Below are 17,232 nucleotides of genomic sequence, written 5' to 3' on the forward strand. Positions count from 1 at the left end.
CTCCCGCCTCAGCCTCCCAAAGTGCTGGGATTACAGGCATGAGCCATCATGCCCGGCCTGTATTATATATTTTAAGACTATCTAAGGTGCATGTAAATGTCAATTTCTTATATATTACTCGGGAATAAAAAGATGATCCTCTCTGTTAATGCTATTGTCATAAACTTTATTTTGTCTGATATTAATATAACCACACAAATTTCCTTTTGTTTTTATTTACATGCTGTAATCTTTTTCTATGCTTTACATTCAAATTTTCTGTGTGTATATGTCTTAAATGTTTCTTTACTAAACATTACAAAGCTGGATTTTGTTTATTTTAATCCTATTTGTCAATGTTGGTGTTTTAAGTGGAGCGCTTAGTCCATTTACATTTAATGCAATGCTAATACATTTGAGTTTAAATATAACATCCTATGTTGTGCTTTTTATTTGTCCCACAAGTTCTACCTTTCTTTTTCTCTCTCTTGCCTTCTTTTTGGATTAATCATTTTGCTATCATCTATTTTTCCATCTACTATTTTGGATGTTATACTTTTAGCTTAATCTTATCTACATTTAATATATTGTAATTTAATCTCTATATTTCCCTTTCTTTAGGATAATATGCAGCTCAGTTCTTTCATTTGGCATTATTTAATTCCATCTGAAGTATATCCCTCATACATGGAGGATCTACTCATGGTGAACTTTTTCTATTTCTTTGGTGGGGGGGTCTGATAATATTTTTATTTAATGTTTATTCTTATACTTTTGCTGAGCATAATAATATTGTAGGATGAGAATTATCCCTTCTTAGCATATTGAAAATACTATACCACTGCCTCATAACTTTCACTGTTAAAGGAAAAATGTCAGAGGTCTAACTGTTGTTTCTTTTTTGTTTGTTTGTTTTTGAGACCAAGTCTAGTTCTGTCACCTGGGCTGGAGTGCAGTGGCACCATCTCGGCTCACTGCAAGCTCCACCTCCCTGGTTCACGCCATTCTCCTGCCTCAGCCTCCCGAGGAGCTGGGACTACAGGCACCCGCCACCACGCCTGGCTAATTTTTTGTATTTTTAGTAGAGACGGGGTTTCACTGTGTTAGCCAGGATGGTCTCGATCTCCTGACCTCGTGATCCGCCCATCTCGGCTTCCCAAAGTGCTGGGATTACGGGTGTGAGCCACCGCGCCCGGCCAACTGCTGTTTCTTTAAAGCAACCTTCCTTTTCTCTCTGACTACCTTTAAATTTTCTGTTTATCTTTGGAATTTTACATTTTTACTAAGCCGCATCTTGACGTAGGTTTCCTTTTTTTTTTTTTTTTTTTTTTTTTTTTTTTGACACAGAGTTTTGCTCTTGTTGCCCAGGCTGGAGTGCAGTGGCGAGATCTCGGCTCACGGCAACCTCTGCCTTCCCGGGTTTAAGCGATTCTCCTGCCCCAACCTCCGACTAGTTGGGATTACAGGCGCCCGCCACCACGTCTAACTAATTTTTGTATTTTTGGTAGAGACGAGGTTTCTCCATTTTGGCCAGGCTGGTCTCGAACTTCCGACCTCAGGTGATCCGCCCGTCTCGGCCTCCCAAAGTGCTGGGATAACAGGCGTGAGCCACCGCGCTCGGCTGTGAGGTAGATTTCTTTTCATTTCCCTTTCTTAGAATTTGCTGCCTCTTTGCTCTGTGCACTGGTGTTTTTCATTAGTCCTAAATATTCTCAACCATTATTTCTTTCAGTACCACCTCCGTCCCATTTTCACTCTCCTGCTATCCAGAACGCTAATAAAGCATCTCTTAAGACTTATCACCCTATCCTTCGTGCCTCTTAATCTCTGTTCCATATGTTATGCCTTTCTGTTTCTCTGTACTACATTCTGAATATTTTTTTCTAACCTAATTTCCAATTCATGAATTATCTCTTTTACAATATTCCATCTGCTGCCAATTACATCTATTGGCTTTTTTTTTTTTTTTTTTTTTTTTTTGAGACGGAGTCTCGCTCTGTCATCCGGTCTGGAGTGCAGTGGCCGGATCTCAGCTCACTGCAAGCTCCGCCTCCCGGGTTCACGCCATTCTCCTGCCTCAGCCTCCCGAGTAGCTGGGACTACAGGCGCCCGCCACCTCGCCCGGCTAGCTTTTTGTATTTTTTAGTAGAGACGGGGTTTCACCGTGTTAGCCAGGATGGTCTCCATCTGACCTTGTGATCCGCCCGTCTCAGCCTCCCAAAGTGCTGGGATTACAGGCTTGAGCCACCGCGCCTGGCACATCTATTGGCTTTTTAAAATATATTTTTTTTTTTTTGCTTTTATTTCTGTAAGTTCAATTCGTTATTTTTCAAATCTAATAGATCACATTTTTCTTTTTTAAGAAAATTATTTTTAATTGACAAATTAAAATTGAATATATTTGTTATATGCAATATGTTATTTTAAAATATGCATACACTGTAGAAAAGTTAAATCAAACTAATTAACATATGCATTACCTCACATGCTTTTTTTTTTTTTTATGGTGAATACACTTCAAAACTACTCCGTTCGCAATTTTCGAAAATACAGATAATCATTATTTACTATAGTCACCATGTTGTACAATAGATCTCTTAAACTTGTTTTGTAACCTTTAACCAAACTTTTCCCAACCCCGTTTCTCCAACCATTGGTAACCATTGTTATGCTCTCTACTTCTATGAGTTCAACTTTTTTAGATTCCACACATAAGCGAAATCATGTGGTATTTGTCTTTCTGTGCCTGACTTATTTCACTTAACATAATGCCCTCCCAGTTTATTCATATTGTGGCGAATGATAGGATTTCCTTCTTTTTTAAGGCAGAATAGTATTCCATCATGTACATATACTACATTTTCTTTATCCATTCATTCATTGATGGATGCTCATGTTGCTTTCATATCTTGACTATTGTAAATAGTGCTGCAATGAACATGGTAGTGCAGATAACTCTTCAACATACTAATTCCATTTTCTTTGGCTATACACCTGTTGATGGCTATTGTGATACTTCAGTTCTTATCATCTTTGTTTAAAAGAATTTAAACAAAAGACACACAGAAAAAGAGATGCAGCATACAATAATTTATTCCAAAGTAAAAAACAATGTTTTGAAAGTTAAAAGTGCAGAATAGACAGTACATTCTGAGAGAGAGAAGATCCAGGGCGGGCTGCTCATAAGGATGAGACAGCAAAGACTGGCACTGAGGAGACTCCCTTTATGGGAGTCTTACATTATTCAAAAGGGTTGTGGGAAGAGGTGTTACTAGAAAGCATGTTCTGGGTGGTCCTCTAGATGCACATGCACAGTAGCTGTACATACTTGTTCGTATGTCGTGTGTCTCATAAGCGTCTTAATCTCCACCCAGGGGCGTGTTTCTTACTATTAAAATGAGCAAAGGGTCAGTTTGAGTATAGGTAAAATCAAAAGGCACATGCTCTGTAGAGGGGAAAGGCCCTACTGGAGATAGCTTTGCTTGAATGAGCTGGACTACAATACAAATGCTGAGGCTTATTGTACTGACTGTATGGTCACCAAGGTTGCTGTGTCCAAGGACATGGTCAGTTCCTTGACTATCTATCCTGCCACATACCCAGTAGTGAGATTGTTGGATTATATAGTAGTTCTATTTTTAATATTTTGAGGAACTTCTATACTGTTTTTTGATAATGGCTGTACTAATTTATGTTCCCATAAACAGTGTGCAAAGTTCCCTTTTCTCCACATCCTTGCCAATATTTGTTATCTTTTATCCTTTTGTTAATAGCCATTCTAAGACATAAAGTGGTATCTCATTGCAGTTTTAATTTGCATTTTTCTAATGATTAGTGATGTTGAGCATTTTTTCTTTTTGAGACAGAATCTTGCTCTGTTGCCCAGGCTGGGCTGCAGTGGCATGACCTCGGCTCACTGCAACCTCTGCCTCCTGGGTTCAAGCGATTCTCCTGCCTTAGTCTCCCGAGTAGCTGGGATTACAGGCGTGTGCCACCATGCCTGGCTAATTTTTTTGTATTTTTAGTAGAGAAGGGTTCCACCATGTTAGCCAGGCTGGTTTCGAACTCCTGACCGCAGGTGATCCACCCACCTCAGCTTCCCAAAGTGATGGAATTACAAGTGTGAGCCACCACACCTGGCCTATTTTTTCGTTATATTTTTTGGTCATTTGTATGCCTTCTTTTAGGAACTGTCTATTCAGATCCTTTGTCCATTTTTACTCAGGTTATTTGTTTCTTACGATTGAGTTGTTTGACTTCCTTATACATTTTGGATATTAATCCTTTATCAGATGTATGCTTTGCAAGTATTTCCTCCCACTTTATAGGTTATCTCTCCACTCTGTTGATTGTTTCCTTGGTTGTGCAGAAGCTTTTTGGTTTGATGCAATCCTGTTTTGTCTATTTTTGCCTTTATTGCCTATGCTTTGGGGGCATATTCAATAAATCTTTGCCCAGACCAATGTCATGGAACATTTTCTCTATGTTTTCTTCTAGTGGTTTTGCAGCTTCACATCTCACATTTAAGTTTTGAATGTGTTTCAAGTTGATATTTGAATATAGTGTGAGGTAAGGGTCTAATTTCATTTTTCTGTACATGGATATCCAATTTCCCCAATGCCTTTTATTGAAGGGACTTTCCTTTCTTCATTGTGTGTTTGGGTACCTTGTTGTTGGGGTCCGAGTGTTTCCTAAACAAAGGAATGAACACACAAGACAACAGAAGACAAGACAAACTTGGCGGCCGCCTCGAATGGCGCGCTCTGCTTTATTTTATACAGTCGTTTGTGGAATGTTGCCAAGTCACAAGACACATTGTTGTTTTTCTGACCTTTCCCTGACTTTCTGGATTTTCAAGATGTTTACATATAAACAAGCCCCCAACGCCCTGCTTTGTTTGCAAGAGCAAGACTTATCGGAATGTCTCGTTTGCGAGCACGTAGTCCTCTACACCTTGTCAAAAATCAGTGAACTGTAAATGCATGAATTTGTTTCTGGGCTTTCTATCTGTTCCTTTGGCCTATGTGTCTGTTTTTATGTCAGTATCATGCTATTTTGATTAATATAACTTTGTAGTACATTCTGAAGTCTGATAGAATAATGCCACCAGTTTTGTCCTTTTTGTTTATGATTGCTTTGACTATTTGGGTTTTTTTTGTGTGGTTCCATACAAACTTTAGGATTATTTTTTCCATTTTTGTTAAAAATGCCATTGGAATTTTGATGGGGATTGTATTGAATCTGTGGGTCACTTTGGGTAGTATGGACATTTTATTGGTATTAATTCTCCTGTTTCTTGAAGACATTTCCAAAGTTGTCTCTTATTTAAGCATAATTGTTTTTGAATCTGTATGGCTAATTGTAATTATAATTGATCTGAAGTCTTGCTGAGTCTATTCTGCTTTTTTTTTTTGCCTTTGAGTACCTAGCTTATGTGAGCCTGAACTTCAAATCCATTCAAGCACTAGCCCATGACCACAACTTCTTCTTTTTTCTTTTCTTTTCTTTTTTTTTTTAAGATGGAGTTTCGCTTTTGTTGCTCAGGCTGGAGTGCCGTGGCATGACCTCAGTTCACTGCAACCTCTGCCTCCTAGGTTCCAGCAATTCTGCCTCATCCTCCAGAGTAGCTAGGGCTACAGGCATGTGCTACCACGCCCAGCTAATTTTTTGTATTTTCAGTTGAGACGGGGTTTCACCATGTCAGTCAGGCTGGTCTTGATATCCTGACCTCGTGATCCACCTGCCTCGGCCTCCCAAAGTGCTGGGATAACAGGCGTGAGCCACTGCACCCAGCCTGGCATCTTTTTTTCAGCACTCCCCATATCTTCTCAGAGAATATCCCAGGGGTCCTGGAGGGGCCATGAAGGTCAGTTATCTGCACAAGACTGCCCAGCAGGGATGGCAGGAGATGCTCTTGCTCATAGGGTTTAAAGCTGTCTAGATGTAGGTCTGGTCCAGGTTGCAGAGCCTAAGGAGTCACTGTGAGTGGATCCATCCTAGGACACAGCATCTCCTGGTCCATTGGGGTCCACCTGTAAGTATGATTTCACCTCCTCCCTTCAAGGAACGTGTTAGAACAGGGCATAACAGGCACTGTTCTCAGAGATAGTGGATTCCAGTGTACCTTGAGGCTTTTTTAGCTGCTGGAAGCAATAGTATTTTGAAAAAATGATAAAAGCAAACAGGGTCCTCTTTAGGACATCCCAAGAGAAGAAGATTTATGGATGAAGGGGAGAAAAAACAGCAAAGATCTCAGACTCTTCTAATCCCAGACTCTGAGAAGTCTTCGCCTCTGGAAAAAGAAACAGCTCATCTGAGTTTGTTCAGACAATTATAACTAGTTACATCAGCTGGGATCTGTCAGTGAGTTCTGGTCATCAAGGTAAATTATTTCTCTGCTCTGGCATTGCTCTGAGGGCTGTAGCATTCATTTCTATAGTTCTTATTTAGAGGGGCTCCTCTCAAGAATCTAGTGTTGGAACCGAACTGTCGATTCCCTCCTGGGCAGGGGTCGCCGCGAAGGATCACCGACACGAGATTCACAGCAGAGAGTTATTTATTACTAGCGCGCTAGGGTCCCAAGCTCTAAGTTGGCCCTGGGACCCCGACTGCTTGTTATAGGCTGTTTATATAGGCAAACACAAGTTTAAACACAGCTTATGGCGTGAAATTCAAACAAAGCTTAAGGCGCAAAATGATTGGGTCTAGCTATGGCCTGAGCAAGGTGTTTTATGCTAATTGGTTAGAGCAGGACCTTATGAGGTTTTTTTCCTGGAGTTGTTGATTCCGGGAACTTCGAGGCAGGGTGGGACCCCCGGAATTGGCAGGGTGGGACCCCATGAGGTTGTTTCCCGGAATTGGCAGGGTGGGACCCTATCAGGGTGGGTCCCTATCGAGGCAGGGTGGGACCCTATCCAGAGCCACCTGGTGTTAATTTTTTCTATATGAGGCCTAGTTTCTAAGTTTTATGAGGCCTAGTTTCATTCCCTCCTCTTTTTGTGTCAGAGGCTCAATCTTGGGCCTCTTCTTCAGTCCTGAGGGTCTGGTATTGTTGGGTCAGAACCATAGCATGTACTATGTTTAATTTATTTTTAATAAGGGTGAGTAAGCGGTTGAGTATGCATGGCCCGAAAGTCAGGATGAGCGTGAGCAGGATGAGGGGTCCTAAGATGGTGGAGATTAGGGTGCTAAGCCAAGGGGATTGGTTGTACCAATTTTTAAACCAATTTTGCTGAGATTTTCTCTCTTTTTTTCTCTTGTCTAATCTTTCTCTTAGTTTTGCCATAGAATTTTTAACTACTCCTGAATGATCTGCATAAAAACAACATTGCTCTTTCAGGGCTGCACAGAGCCCGCCCTCTTTCAGAAAGACAATTTCTAGTCCTCGTCGGTTTTGTAATGCAACTTCAGACAGAGAAGTTAAGGACTCTTCAAGTTTTGTGATAGATTGTTCTATGGCTTTAAGGTTTTTATTTATGGCTACTTCAAGTTGTTGCAGATGATGGTTACCATGCACTAGGGCTGCTGTCCCGGTCCCAACTCCAGCCACTACCTCAATTCTTAACATGACGGCGAGGGTGAGGGAGATAGGTTCTCTCTTTGGTCTAGTATGAGTTTTTTGCTCATACCGGAGATTAAAGGAGTCTCCAGAGTGATAGTATACTCGGGGAACAACTTGTACCAACACGCAATAGTGGGTGCCACTGCTAAAAACGGCTGTGGATACACAGGGGGTGAGCCTAGTGTTGCAGGCCCACCAGTCCGTCTCAGAGGGGACCAAATAGTGATTGGAGCTGGGTACTGTCAAGGTTACATTACAAAGATGCTGATGACTAGGGGGCACTTGGCCTATGCAGGTTCCCGACCCAGAAACTTCAGCCAGGGTTAGTTTTCTTTGTTGTTCCCATGCGCATCCAGTGGGATTGGCGGAGTTAGTGAAATTATTAGTGGAGGCAATGCCTTCATAGTAAGGGGGGCCTGTTGCCAGACATAGCCAGCAAGAGGAGGTAAATTCTGGCTTTGTCTGGTTTAAAGCGAAATAGGAGCCCTTTATGAGATTTAGGAGCCTGTCACCTATTCCCAGGTTAAGGGGCCCGTGGGTGACGTTTTGGGCTGGGGGTGTGTATTTAGAGGAGGTGGAGATTAAAGGCGGGGAAGTGCTTTTAGGAGCTCTTGGTTAGGGCTCTCTTGGTGCAGGAACCAGGGGCTTCCTTGTTTCTGATAAAACTTGGTTTGGTCCTACTGCGACAGGGGCTGTGATAGGGTTGACTATTAATTTGATTTGGATAGGGATTTTATACAGTGGCTTTTGGTATAAATATAGGCCCCATATTAACCCGGATATCTAACGGTTATCAGATTTTGCTGCATCTTTAAACTTGATGCGGACCAGATTGCAAGTTTTTGAATATTGGGTTTTGGTGCAGCGCTGGACAAAGGACATGGTTATGTACCAGGGTTTCGTGGCCCATTTCCATTCTCCATCATTAGTAGTTATACAGGACCAACTAGCACAAAACAGGGCATTTATTTTTCCACAAGTTTTTCTCATTTCTCCTGTCCTGAATCCGGGACAGGCATAGAACCCGTTCTGGCTTACGGACACCCTTCTAGCCTGTTTTTTCCATTCTCCCCCTTCCATGTCATTTATCTTTGCTATTTTGTCTAGGTTGAAATAGAGGTCAGGGAACCAAGTCCCCATAGGAGCAATTTTTGAGGTTTTATCTAAGACCTCATGAGTACTAAAATCAGTTACCTGCCAGGTCAGGTTATATGGCCGGTGGGGGTTATTACTGCCAGCGACGCAGGGAAGGAGGGCTAGTAATAAGCAAGGGGCTAGATATGAGAGAGTCTTATCTTGAGCGGGTTCTTGGAGCGTTGGAGTCTTCATGTCTTAGGTGGTGTTGGTCCGGGCGTCTCTGGAGCAGCCTTGGCGTGGGATGCGTGGATCCAAGTGGAGATTCCGTCAACCTTTATGGCTGTGGGCGTGGTCAGGAGAACAATGTAGGGTTCTTTCCACCGAGGCTCTAGTCCTTGAGTGCGATGCCGTCTAACGTAGACAGAGTCTCCCACCTGGAAGGGGTGACTGGTCTGTGGATGTCCTGGTTGGTACAGTTTTGCCAAGGGGGCCCAGATTTGGGCCTGTACTGCTTGGAGTCCTTTTAGCCGGGCTTGTAGGTCAGTCTTAGGATTGGAGGGGGAGAAGGAATTAAGCAAGGTTGACAAAGGGGGAGGTTCTCCGTAGAGGATTTCATATGGAGTGAGCCTAAAACGGTTAGGCGTATTTCGGGCCCTTAACAGAGCTAAGGATAGGAGGCGTCTTCAATTTTTTAAACCAGTCTTTAAGGTTAATTTAGTAAGGGTCTTTTTTATTGTTCTATTTATTCTTTCTACCTGTCCTGAGCTCTGGGGTCTATAGGCACAATGTAATTTCCAATTAATCCCTAATATCCTGGCGAGCCCCTGACTTACCTGAGAAACGAAGGCTGGCCCGTTATCTGACCCAATTACCTTGGGAAGTCTGAATCTAGGAAAGATTTCTTTCAAAATTTTCTTGGCTACTATGTGTGCCGTTTCTTGCCGGGTGGGGTAGGCTTTTACCCATCCTGAAAAGGTATTTACAAACACCAGTAAGTACTTATATCCAGCATAGTGAGGTTTTACTTCAGTGAAGTCTATTTCCCAATAGACTCCTGGGCGGTTACCACGAGTTCGTTTCTCTTCTGGCACTCGGGTAGCCCTAGCGTTTACCTGCTGACAGACCTTACAGGTAGATGTCACTTGTTCTACGAGGGTACTTGCCTTTGGGATTAGAAAGTCAGTTTTTTTAATCAGTAATTTTAGCTTTCGATTACTTAAGTGTGTCTAGGCATGCATCTGCTGGATCATTGCCAGGGCCTCCTTTTGGGGAAGGACTATTTTTCCTCCTTTTTCCCAGTTTTTAGTGTCTTTGTTTTTTATAGCCCCTATGGCTTTTTCTTCTTCCTGGTCTTCTGGGGTATATTCAATAGTTATGGGGTATATTCAATAGTTATGTTCAATAGTTATGTGGCTGGTTTTGTCAGGTTCTGTGGCTAGGGTCAGTACTTCCGCCATGGCGGCTTGCCTGGCCACTTGGTCAGCCTGTCTGTTTCCTACTGCGACTGGATCCTGTCCTTTCTGATGCCCGGGGCAGTGAATTATAGCCACTTCTTGAGGAAGAAAAAGGGCTTTTAATAAGGCAATTATTTCAACTTTGTTCTTGATTTCCTTTCCTTCTGAGGTTAGGAGACCTCTTCTTTCATAGATACTTCCATGAGTATGAGCCGTTGCAAAGGCATACCGGCTATCAGTATAAATGTTAGCTTTCTTTCCCTTGGACAGCTCTAGGGCCTTGGTTAGTGCTATTAACTCAGCCTTCTGTGCAGACGTGCCAGGAGGTAGTGATTGTGCCCAAATGGTGTTGTGGCCATCTACTACCGCCGCTCCCGCCCTCCGGGTACCTGAGTTAAGGTAACTGCTGCCGTCTGTGTACCAGGTGTGATCCGCATCTGGGAGTTCTTGGTCTTTAAGGTTTTCCCGTGTTCCATGGGTCTCAGCCAGTACTTGCCGACAATCGTGTGGGCTTGGTTGGTCTTCTGGTACCGGCAGCAGCGTAGCAGGGTTTAGGGTGACCGGAGGGCCAAACTGGACGCGGCCTGTGTCCAGTAGGAGGGCCTGGTAGTGGGTTAGGCGTGCGTTGGTTATCCACCGGTCCGGGGGCTGCCGCACTATGGCCTCTAGAGCATGTGGGGTAATAACAGTCAGTGGCTGCCCAAGGGTTAACTTAGCAGAGTCCTTGACCAGCATAGTGGTGGCTGCCATGATACGAAGACACGGGGGCCAGCCGGCCGCCACAGGGTCCAGCTTTTTAGACAGGTATGCTACCGGTCTTTTCCAAGGCCCTAATTTTTGGGTCAAGACCCCTTTGGCAATCCCTTGCCTCTTGTCCAGGAAGAGGGTAAAGGGCTTTGAGGTGTCCGGTAACCCAAGGGCCGGGGCAGACAAGAGTGCTTGTTTTAGTGCCTTAAAAGCCAATTGATGCTCTGTCTGCCAGGTGAAAGGGGTGCTCTCCTTGGTGAGTGCATAAAGGGGGGCGGCCAGTTTAGCAAAACCGGGTATCCACAAGCGACAGAACCTAGCAGTTCCCAAGAATTCACGTACCTCCTTAGGATTTCGTGGTGGTGGAAGGCGAGCCACTGTCTCTATGCGCCCAGGGGTGAGCCACCTTTTCCCTTCACTCAGGATATACCCCAGATATGTTACCTTGGTCTGACAGAGCTGTGCCTTCTTGGCGGATGCCCGGTATTCTTTTTCACCCAGTGCCTGGAGTAGATGCCTGGTACCTTGTATACAGATTTCCTTTGTAGGAGCAGCCAAGAGGAGGTTATCCACATACTGGAGTAGAGTCACTTCTGGATTTTGGGTCCGGAAGTCGGTCAGGTCTTGATGAAGAGCCTCATCGAAGAGAGTGGGAGAGTTCTTGAATCCTTGGGGAAGCCGGGTTCAGGTCAATTGGCCCGAAATTCCTTTCTCAGGATTTTTCCACTCAAAGGAAAAGAGTTCTTGGCTTTGGGGGGCCAGAGGTAAACAGAAGAAAGCATCTTTTAAATTTAATACTGTATACCAGTTATAGCCTGGTTTTAAGGTGCTGAGTAAGTTGTAAGGATTGGGGACCGTGGGATGGATGTTCATGGTTCTTTTGTTAATTTCTCTCAAGTCTTGGACAGGCCTGTAATCCTGAGTACCAGGCTTTTTTACTGGCAGAAGAGGAGTGTTCCAGGGCGATCGACAAGGTCGCAACACTCCGAGTTCTAGAAATTTGTTAATGTGCTGCCGTATTCCTATATGAGCCTCTCGGCTCATGGGATATTGCTTGATAGACACGGGCACCACCGTGGGCTTTAAATCAATTATGATTGGGGCTTGATACTTAGCTAGCCCGAGTCCTCCCGTTTCCGCCCAAGCTTGGGGAAAGTCTTGCAACCAAACATCGGGGAGGCTAGTGATGACTGGAGCGTCGAAAAGCCGATGCTCATCTTGCAGAGACACAGTTAAAATTTGGATGGGCTGACCGTCCCGATCTAATACTTGGGCCCCAGTCTCGGAGAAGTGGATTTGGGCTCCGAGCTTGGTCAGAAGATTTCGCCCTAGGAGGGGGTAGGGGCATTCAGGTACCACCAAGAAGGAATGTGTCACCATTCCTTGTCCAAGATTAACTGTCCGGTGGTTAGTCCACTTGTGCAATTTTCCCCCTGTTGCCCCCTGGACCCAGGATGTGCGGGAAGACAGGGGCCCGTCTGCCTTTGTCAAAACTGAATGTTGGGCCCCTGTGTCCACCAAGAAGGTGGTGGGGTGCCCCCCTACAGAGAGAGTTAGCCGGGGCTCGGGGGGGGCTCCAGAGCCTTGACACCCCTATTCGCTATCTTCACCTAGGGTGAGGACAGCGGCAGGTTTCTTTTGGTCTTTAGGACGCTTGGGGCAATCTTTGATTCAATGTCCCCATTCTTTGCAGTAGGCACACTGGTCTTTTTCCACTTTTGGCTGCCTCCGCTTCTCTCCCTCTCTCCCTGGTCCTTTCTCTCTTACAACTGCCGCCAGGATTTTTGTTAAATGCTTATCCCTCACTCGGTCCCTACGATCCTCTCGCTTCATCTGTTCCTTTGCTAACCTGGCTTCCTTTTCCTCAGGGGTTTTTCTTTTATTATACACTTTTTCTGCCTCCCTAACCAATTCCTGTAATCCATAGGTTTGGATTCCATCTAGCCTTTGGAGTTTTCCTTTGATATTTAATGCAGCTTGGTTTATGAATGCCATAGCTATGGTAGCTTTATGTTCTAGGGCCTCTGGATTGCATGGGGTATACATTCGGAACCCTTCCAGAAGCCTTTCCATGAAGGCTGCTGGGCTTTTGTCCCTTTCCTGAGTTATGGTCCTTACCTTGGCTAAATTTGTGGGGCGCTTTCCTGCCCCTTTGAGACCCGCCAACAGAGCCTGGCGATAGATTCGGAGACTCTCCCTACCTGGTGCTGTTTTATAGTCCCAGTCTGGGCGGGTGAGGGGAAATCCCTCGTTTATTTCATTGGGAAGTTGGGTTGGGAGGCCTCCTGGTCCTGGCACATTTTTCCGGGCCTCCAGGAGGACTTGCTGCCTTTCTTCAGTGGTTAGGAGGACCTGCAAGAGTTGCTGGCAATTATCCCAAGTGGGCTGGTGAGTGAGGAGAATGGATTCTATCAACGAGGTTAGGGCCTGGGGGTCTTGGGAAAAGGAAGGGTTATGGGTTTTCCAGTTGTAGAGGTCAGAAGCAGAGAAGGGCCAGTACTGGACCGTGCGATTGACAGTACGGAGGGGAAAAAGGGAGGATTGCCAAGTGGAAGGGCCATCTGGGTTCTCAGTCCACCGCAAGCGGAGACGTGGAGGTGTTGGCGGCGGCGTCCGAGGGGTGAGCTTGGGCGGGGCTGGAGAAGGAGACGGGGTGGAGGGAGGGGCCGAGGGAGAAGTTGGAGAAAGGGTAGGGGCCGAGGCGGTAAAGGAAAGAGCTGGGGACAAGACAGGGGGCAAGGGTGAAGCGTAAGGTGGAGGTCCCAGAAGGGGGTTTTGAGGTGGAGGAGGCAGGGGGTCAAGAAGGAGATCCCTCTGGGGTTCATCTGGGAGGACTGGCTTAGGCGGGTCCGGATTCCGATTCTTTGGGGCTTCTAAGGCAAGGAGGGTAGATTGGGATGGGGAAGGGGAATGGAGGAAGGGTTTTACCCAAGAGGGAGGATTTCGGACCAGATCCTCCCAAATAATTATGTAGGCCACCTGGTCCTGGTGTCCGAGTGGCCCAGGATTCATCACTTTTGCTTTAACCTGCAAGATAATTGAGAGGTTAAATGTTCCATCCCGGGGCCACTCCCCATGGAGGGTTGGCCATTCGGACGAGCAGAATGTTTTCCATCGTCCCTTACGGACTTCTACAGAGAGGTGGTGGGCTCGAGCCTGGACGTCAGGGAAGTGAGTTAGGGTTAGAGACAAAGGAGTCGTCAACGTCTGTTCCATTTCGTCCACGTATAACAAGGACAAAACAAAAGTAACAAAAATAAAGACCAGACAAGTAAGGAGAAGCCGCGCGGCCAGAGAGTGGCGCCACAAGATCATAAAATACTCAGACGGCAGGGGCAACCTGCCTACAGATTTGAGGAGGCTGACTGAGTTGTCAGCCTTCTCCCAGACTACCGCCAGGGCATCCCCCGGGGCGTAAGTGGGAAGGTGCCGGACACGTCTGTCCCCCTTCCCCACTTAATTCAGACGGAGTACTCCCCAGAGTTCAGAGTTAGCCGGCAAGACAGACAGAACAAAACGAAAGTACCTGGTGGGTCCGTTCAGTCAGCAGTCCGTGGCCCGGGCCAGATGGGTCTCCGCCGGATGGGTCGGGGGTCCTTGGATGACCCCACTTCCAGGCCAATGCACCAAATGTTGGAACCGAACTGTCGATTCCCTCCTGGGCAGGGGTCGCCGCGAAGGATCACCGACACGAGATTCACAGCAGAGAGTTATTTATTACTAGCGCGCTAGGGTCCCAAGCTCTAAGTTGGCCCTGGGACCCCGACTGCTTGTTACAGGCTGTTTATATAGGCAAACACAAGTTTAAACACAGCTTATGGCACGAAATTCAAACAAAGCTTAAGGCGCAAAATGATTGGGTCTAGCTATGGCCTGAGCAAGGTGTTTTTTTTTTTTTTTTTTTTTTTTTTTTTTTTGAGACGGAGTCTTGCTCTGCCACCCAGGCTGGAGTGCAGTGGCCGGATCTCAGCTCACTGCAAGCTCCGCCTCCTGGGTTCACACCATTCTCCTGCCTCAGCCTCCGGAGTAGCTGGGACTACAGGCGCCCGCCACCGCGCCCGGCTAGTTTTTTGTATTTTTTAGTAGAGACGGGGTTTCACTGTGTTAGCCAGGATGGTCTCGATCTCCTGACCTCGTGATCCGCCCATCTCGGCCTCCCACAGTGCTGGGATTACAGGCTTGAGCCACCGCGCCCGGCCATGAGCAAGGTGTTCTATGCTAATTGGTTAGAGCAGGACCTTATGAGGTTTTTTTCCTGGAGTTGTTGATTCCGGGAACTTCGAGGCAGGGTGGGACCCCCGGAATTGGCAGGGTGGGACCCCATGAGGTTGTTTCCCGGAATTGGCAGGGTGGAACCCTATCAGGGTGGGTCCCTATCGAGGCAGGGTGGGACCCTATCCAGAGCCACCTGGTGTTAATTTTTTCTATATGAGGCCTAGTTTCTAAGTTTTATGAGGCCTAGTTTCACTAGCAACCTAGTCCCTTTCTTCCACCTCTTTCTTCCTCTTCTAAATCTTAGAGCCTAATTAAGTTCATCTGCCATGATCACAGTTCTACATAAGATCACATTCTGAGATTTGGGGTAGGACATGAATTTCTGGAGGGCACTATCCTCCTGGTACCTTTGTTTCAGACTTCAAGCCTCTGTGAGACAATAAACTTCCTGGCTTCTGGGACTCTGCTCAGGAAACGAATACAGGAGGGAACAAGAAGTCCTTCCAGAAAGCATTCTGGGCCAATATCCATGTCAGTGATCACCTTTAATAAGAGATATCCAGGCCGGGCGCGGTGGCTCAAGCCTGTAATCCCAGCACTTTGGGAGGCCGAGGCGGGTGGATCACGAGGTCAGGAGATCGAGACTATCCTGGCTAACATGGTGAAACCCCGTCTCTACTAAAAATACAAAAAACTAGCTGGGCGTGGTGGCAGGTGCCTGTAGTCTCAGCTACTTGGGAGGCTGAGGCGGGAGAATGGCGTGAACCCGGGAGGCGGAGCTTGCAGTGAGCCGAGATCACGCCACTGCACTCCAGCCTGGGAGACACAGCGAGACTCCGTCTCAAAAAAAAAAAAAAAAAAAAAAAAAAGAGATATCCAGTCCCCAAGGTCTTGTGAGGAACTCCTCCACCTTGCCATCAGTGATGTCACTTGCATCCTTACGTTCTGAAGCCCCTAACAGAGAAATGGAAGAATGCTCTGGAGGACAATAACATACTCTGGGCCCTTTAACATGGTCAGGATACTGAACTGCAGCAAAAAGTAGGTAAAGGTCAGTTACACTTTTGGTTTCATTTACCCTGATGCTTTCTGGCTTTCCTTCTTTTGGTATTATGAGGGCAAGAGATACAAAATCAAGAAACTAGGTAATGATATTAATCTGCTTTCTTCCAAGAGCCTTCAGGGAGAGAGCCAACAACTCCTCCAGACAACTGTTCATGATAAGGGGATAAAACAGGTTTAGTGTGTGAAATTATGTTTCCTGTAAGTCCGGAAGGAAAATGCACAAAAGCATCTCTTGTAGACACCCCCGCCCACTCTGGCAGTAGATCAGAGAGCCGTAATGCTGGTGTTATCAGATATGTTGGACATAAACAATAACCACAGTTGTGCTGTGGCTGGAGCTAGAAGTGGCCAATTGATTACAATCTCCTTCCTCTTGAGATTTCTTGGGGGCTAGACTCCCACCAAGAGCCCAGGAAACGTAGTTTAGAAGGTGGCAGAGAAGTCAAGACTCTGTCACAGAGCCTTGGCAGTGCAGCAGACATGTGATTTCCTGGAGCTGACCATGAACTACCTTTTTGTTTTCTCTTATGATTGTCCCTGATATTTGTTTCAGCATTTTGTTTTAATTTCATTAATATTTCTTCCTTTGATCATATCCCTAATTTTGTGGGTTGAATAATGGTCCCTTATGCCCTAGACTTTGTGAATATGTTAAGTTTTTTGACAACAGGGACATGACAGATGCAATTAAGGTTACTAATCAGCTGACTTTAAGACAAGGAGATTATTCTGGACTGTCTTGTGTAGGCCCAATGCAAAATCATGAGATTCCTTTCACTTTTTCTTTTCTTTTTTTTTTTTTTGGAGACATGGTCTCACTCTATCACCCAGGCTGGAGTGCAGTGGCATGAACATGGCTCACTGCAGCCTTGACGCTCCTGGCCTCCAGCAATCCTCCCACCTCAGTCACCCAAGTAGCTGGGACTACAGGCATGCACCACCATGCCCAATTAATTTTTTGATTTTTTGTAGAGATGGGGGTCTCATTTTGTTGCCCAGGCTGATCTCAAACTCCTGGGCTCAAGTGAGCCTTCCACCTCGGCCTCTCAAAGTGCTGGGATTACAAACGTGAGCCACTGTGCCCAGCCCCCATGGGATTCCTTAACAGTAGAAGAAGAAGGGAGAATAGTGGTC

General features: G+C 45.7%; 2 protein-coding genes across 3 annotated transcripts; both read right to left on the minus strand.

The window, feature by feature from the left end:
- Positions 1–8,149: 8,149 nt before the first annotated feature.
- LOC112429518 (uncharacterized) lies at positions 8,150–11,495 on the minus strand. The gene is made up of 3 exons (XM_071082025.1): positions 10,461–11,495; positions 9,490–9,584; positions 8,150–9,162 (listed from the first exon to the last, which is right to left on the minus strand). The coding sequence occupies exons 1-3, from the start codon at positions 10,819–10,821 to the stop codon at positions 8,866–8,868; spliced, it is 753 nt and encodes a 250-aa protein (XP_070938126.1). The 5' UTR covers positions 10,822–11,495; the 3' UTR covers positions 8,150–8,865.
- Positions 11,411–14,277, minus strand: LOC139359373 (uncharacterized). Of its 2 annotated transcripts, none has more exons than XM_071082023.1 (2): positions 13,747–14,277; positions 11,411–13,170 (listed from the first exon to the last, which is right to left on the minus strand). In XM_071082023.1, the coding sequence occupies exons 1-2, from the start codon at positions 14,131–14,133 to the stop codon at positions 12,490–12,492; spliced, it is 1,068 nt and encodes a 355-aa protein (XP_070938124.1). In that variant the 5' UTR covers positions 14,134–14,277; the 3' UTR covers positions 11,411–12,489. The 2 variants fall into 2 exon arrangements, with proteins under 2 accessions (XP_070938124.1, XP_070938122.1); XM_071082021.1 differs by having other exon boundaries at positions 11,411–11,566; positions 13,020–14,277.
- Between the last annotated feature and the right edge of the window lie 2,955 nt (positions 14,278–17,232).

Source organism: Macaca nemestrina, chromosome 1 (assembly GCF_043159975.1).
Source record: "Macaca nemestrina isolate mMacNem1 chromosome 1, mMacNem.hap1, whole genome shotgun sequence".
Classification (NCBI taxonomy): Eukaryota; Metazoa; Chordata; class Mammalia; order Primates; family Cercopithecidae; genus Macaca; species Macaca nemestrina.

Bases quoted from the DNA above. Each gene is read 5' to 3' on its own strand.
- LOC112429518 (XM_071082025.1), bottom strand. From the start codon at position 10,821: ATGGCAGCCACCACTATGCTGGTCAAGGACTCTGCTAAGTTAACCCTT. The intron at 9,585-10,460 runs GTACCCGGAGGG...ATACCTTTTCAG, and splicing joins CAGCAGTTACCTTAACTCAG to GATGGGTAAAAGCCTACCCC. The intron at 9,163-9,489 runs GTAATTGGGTCA...TCCAATCCTAAG, and splicing joins CTAGATTCAGACTTCCCAAG to ACTGACCTACAAGCCCGGCT.
- LOC139359373 (XM_071082021.1), bottom strand. From the start codon at position 14,133: ATGATCTTGTGGCGCCACTCTCTGGCCGCGCGGCTTCTCCTTACTTGT. The intron at 11,567-13,019 runs GTAGGGAGAGTC...GGCCCCCCAAAG, and splicing joins GGACTATAAAACAGCACCAG to CCAAGAACTCTTTTCCTTTG.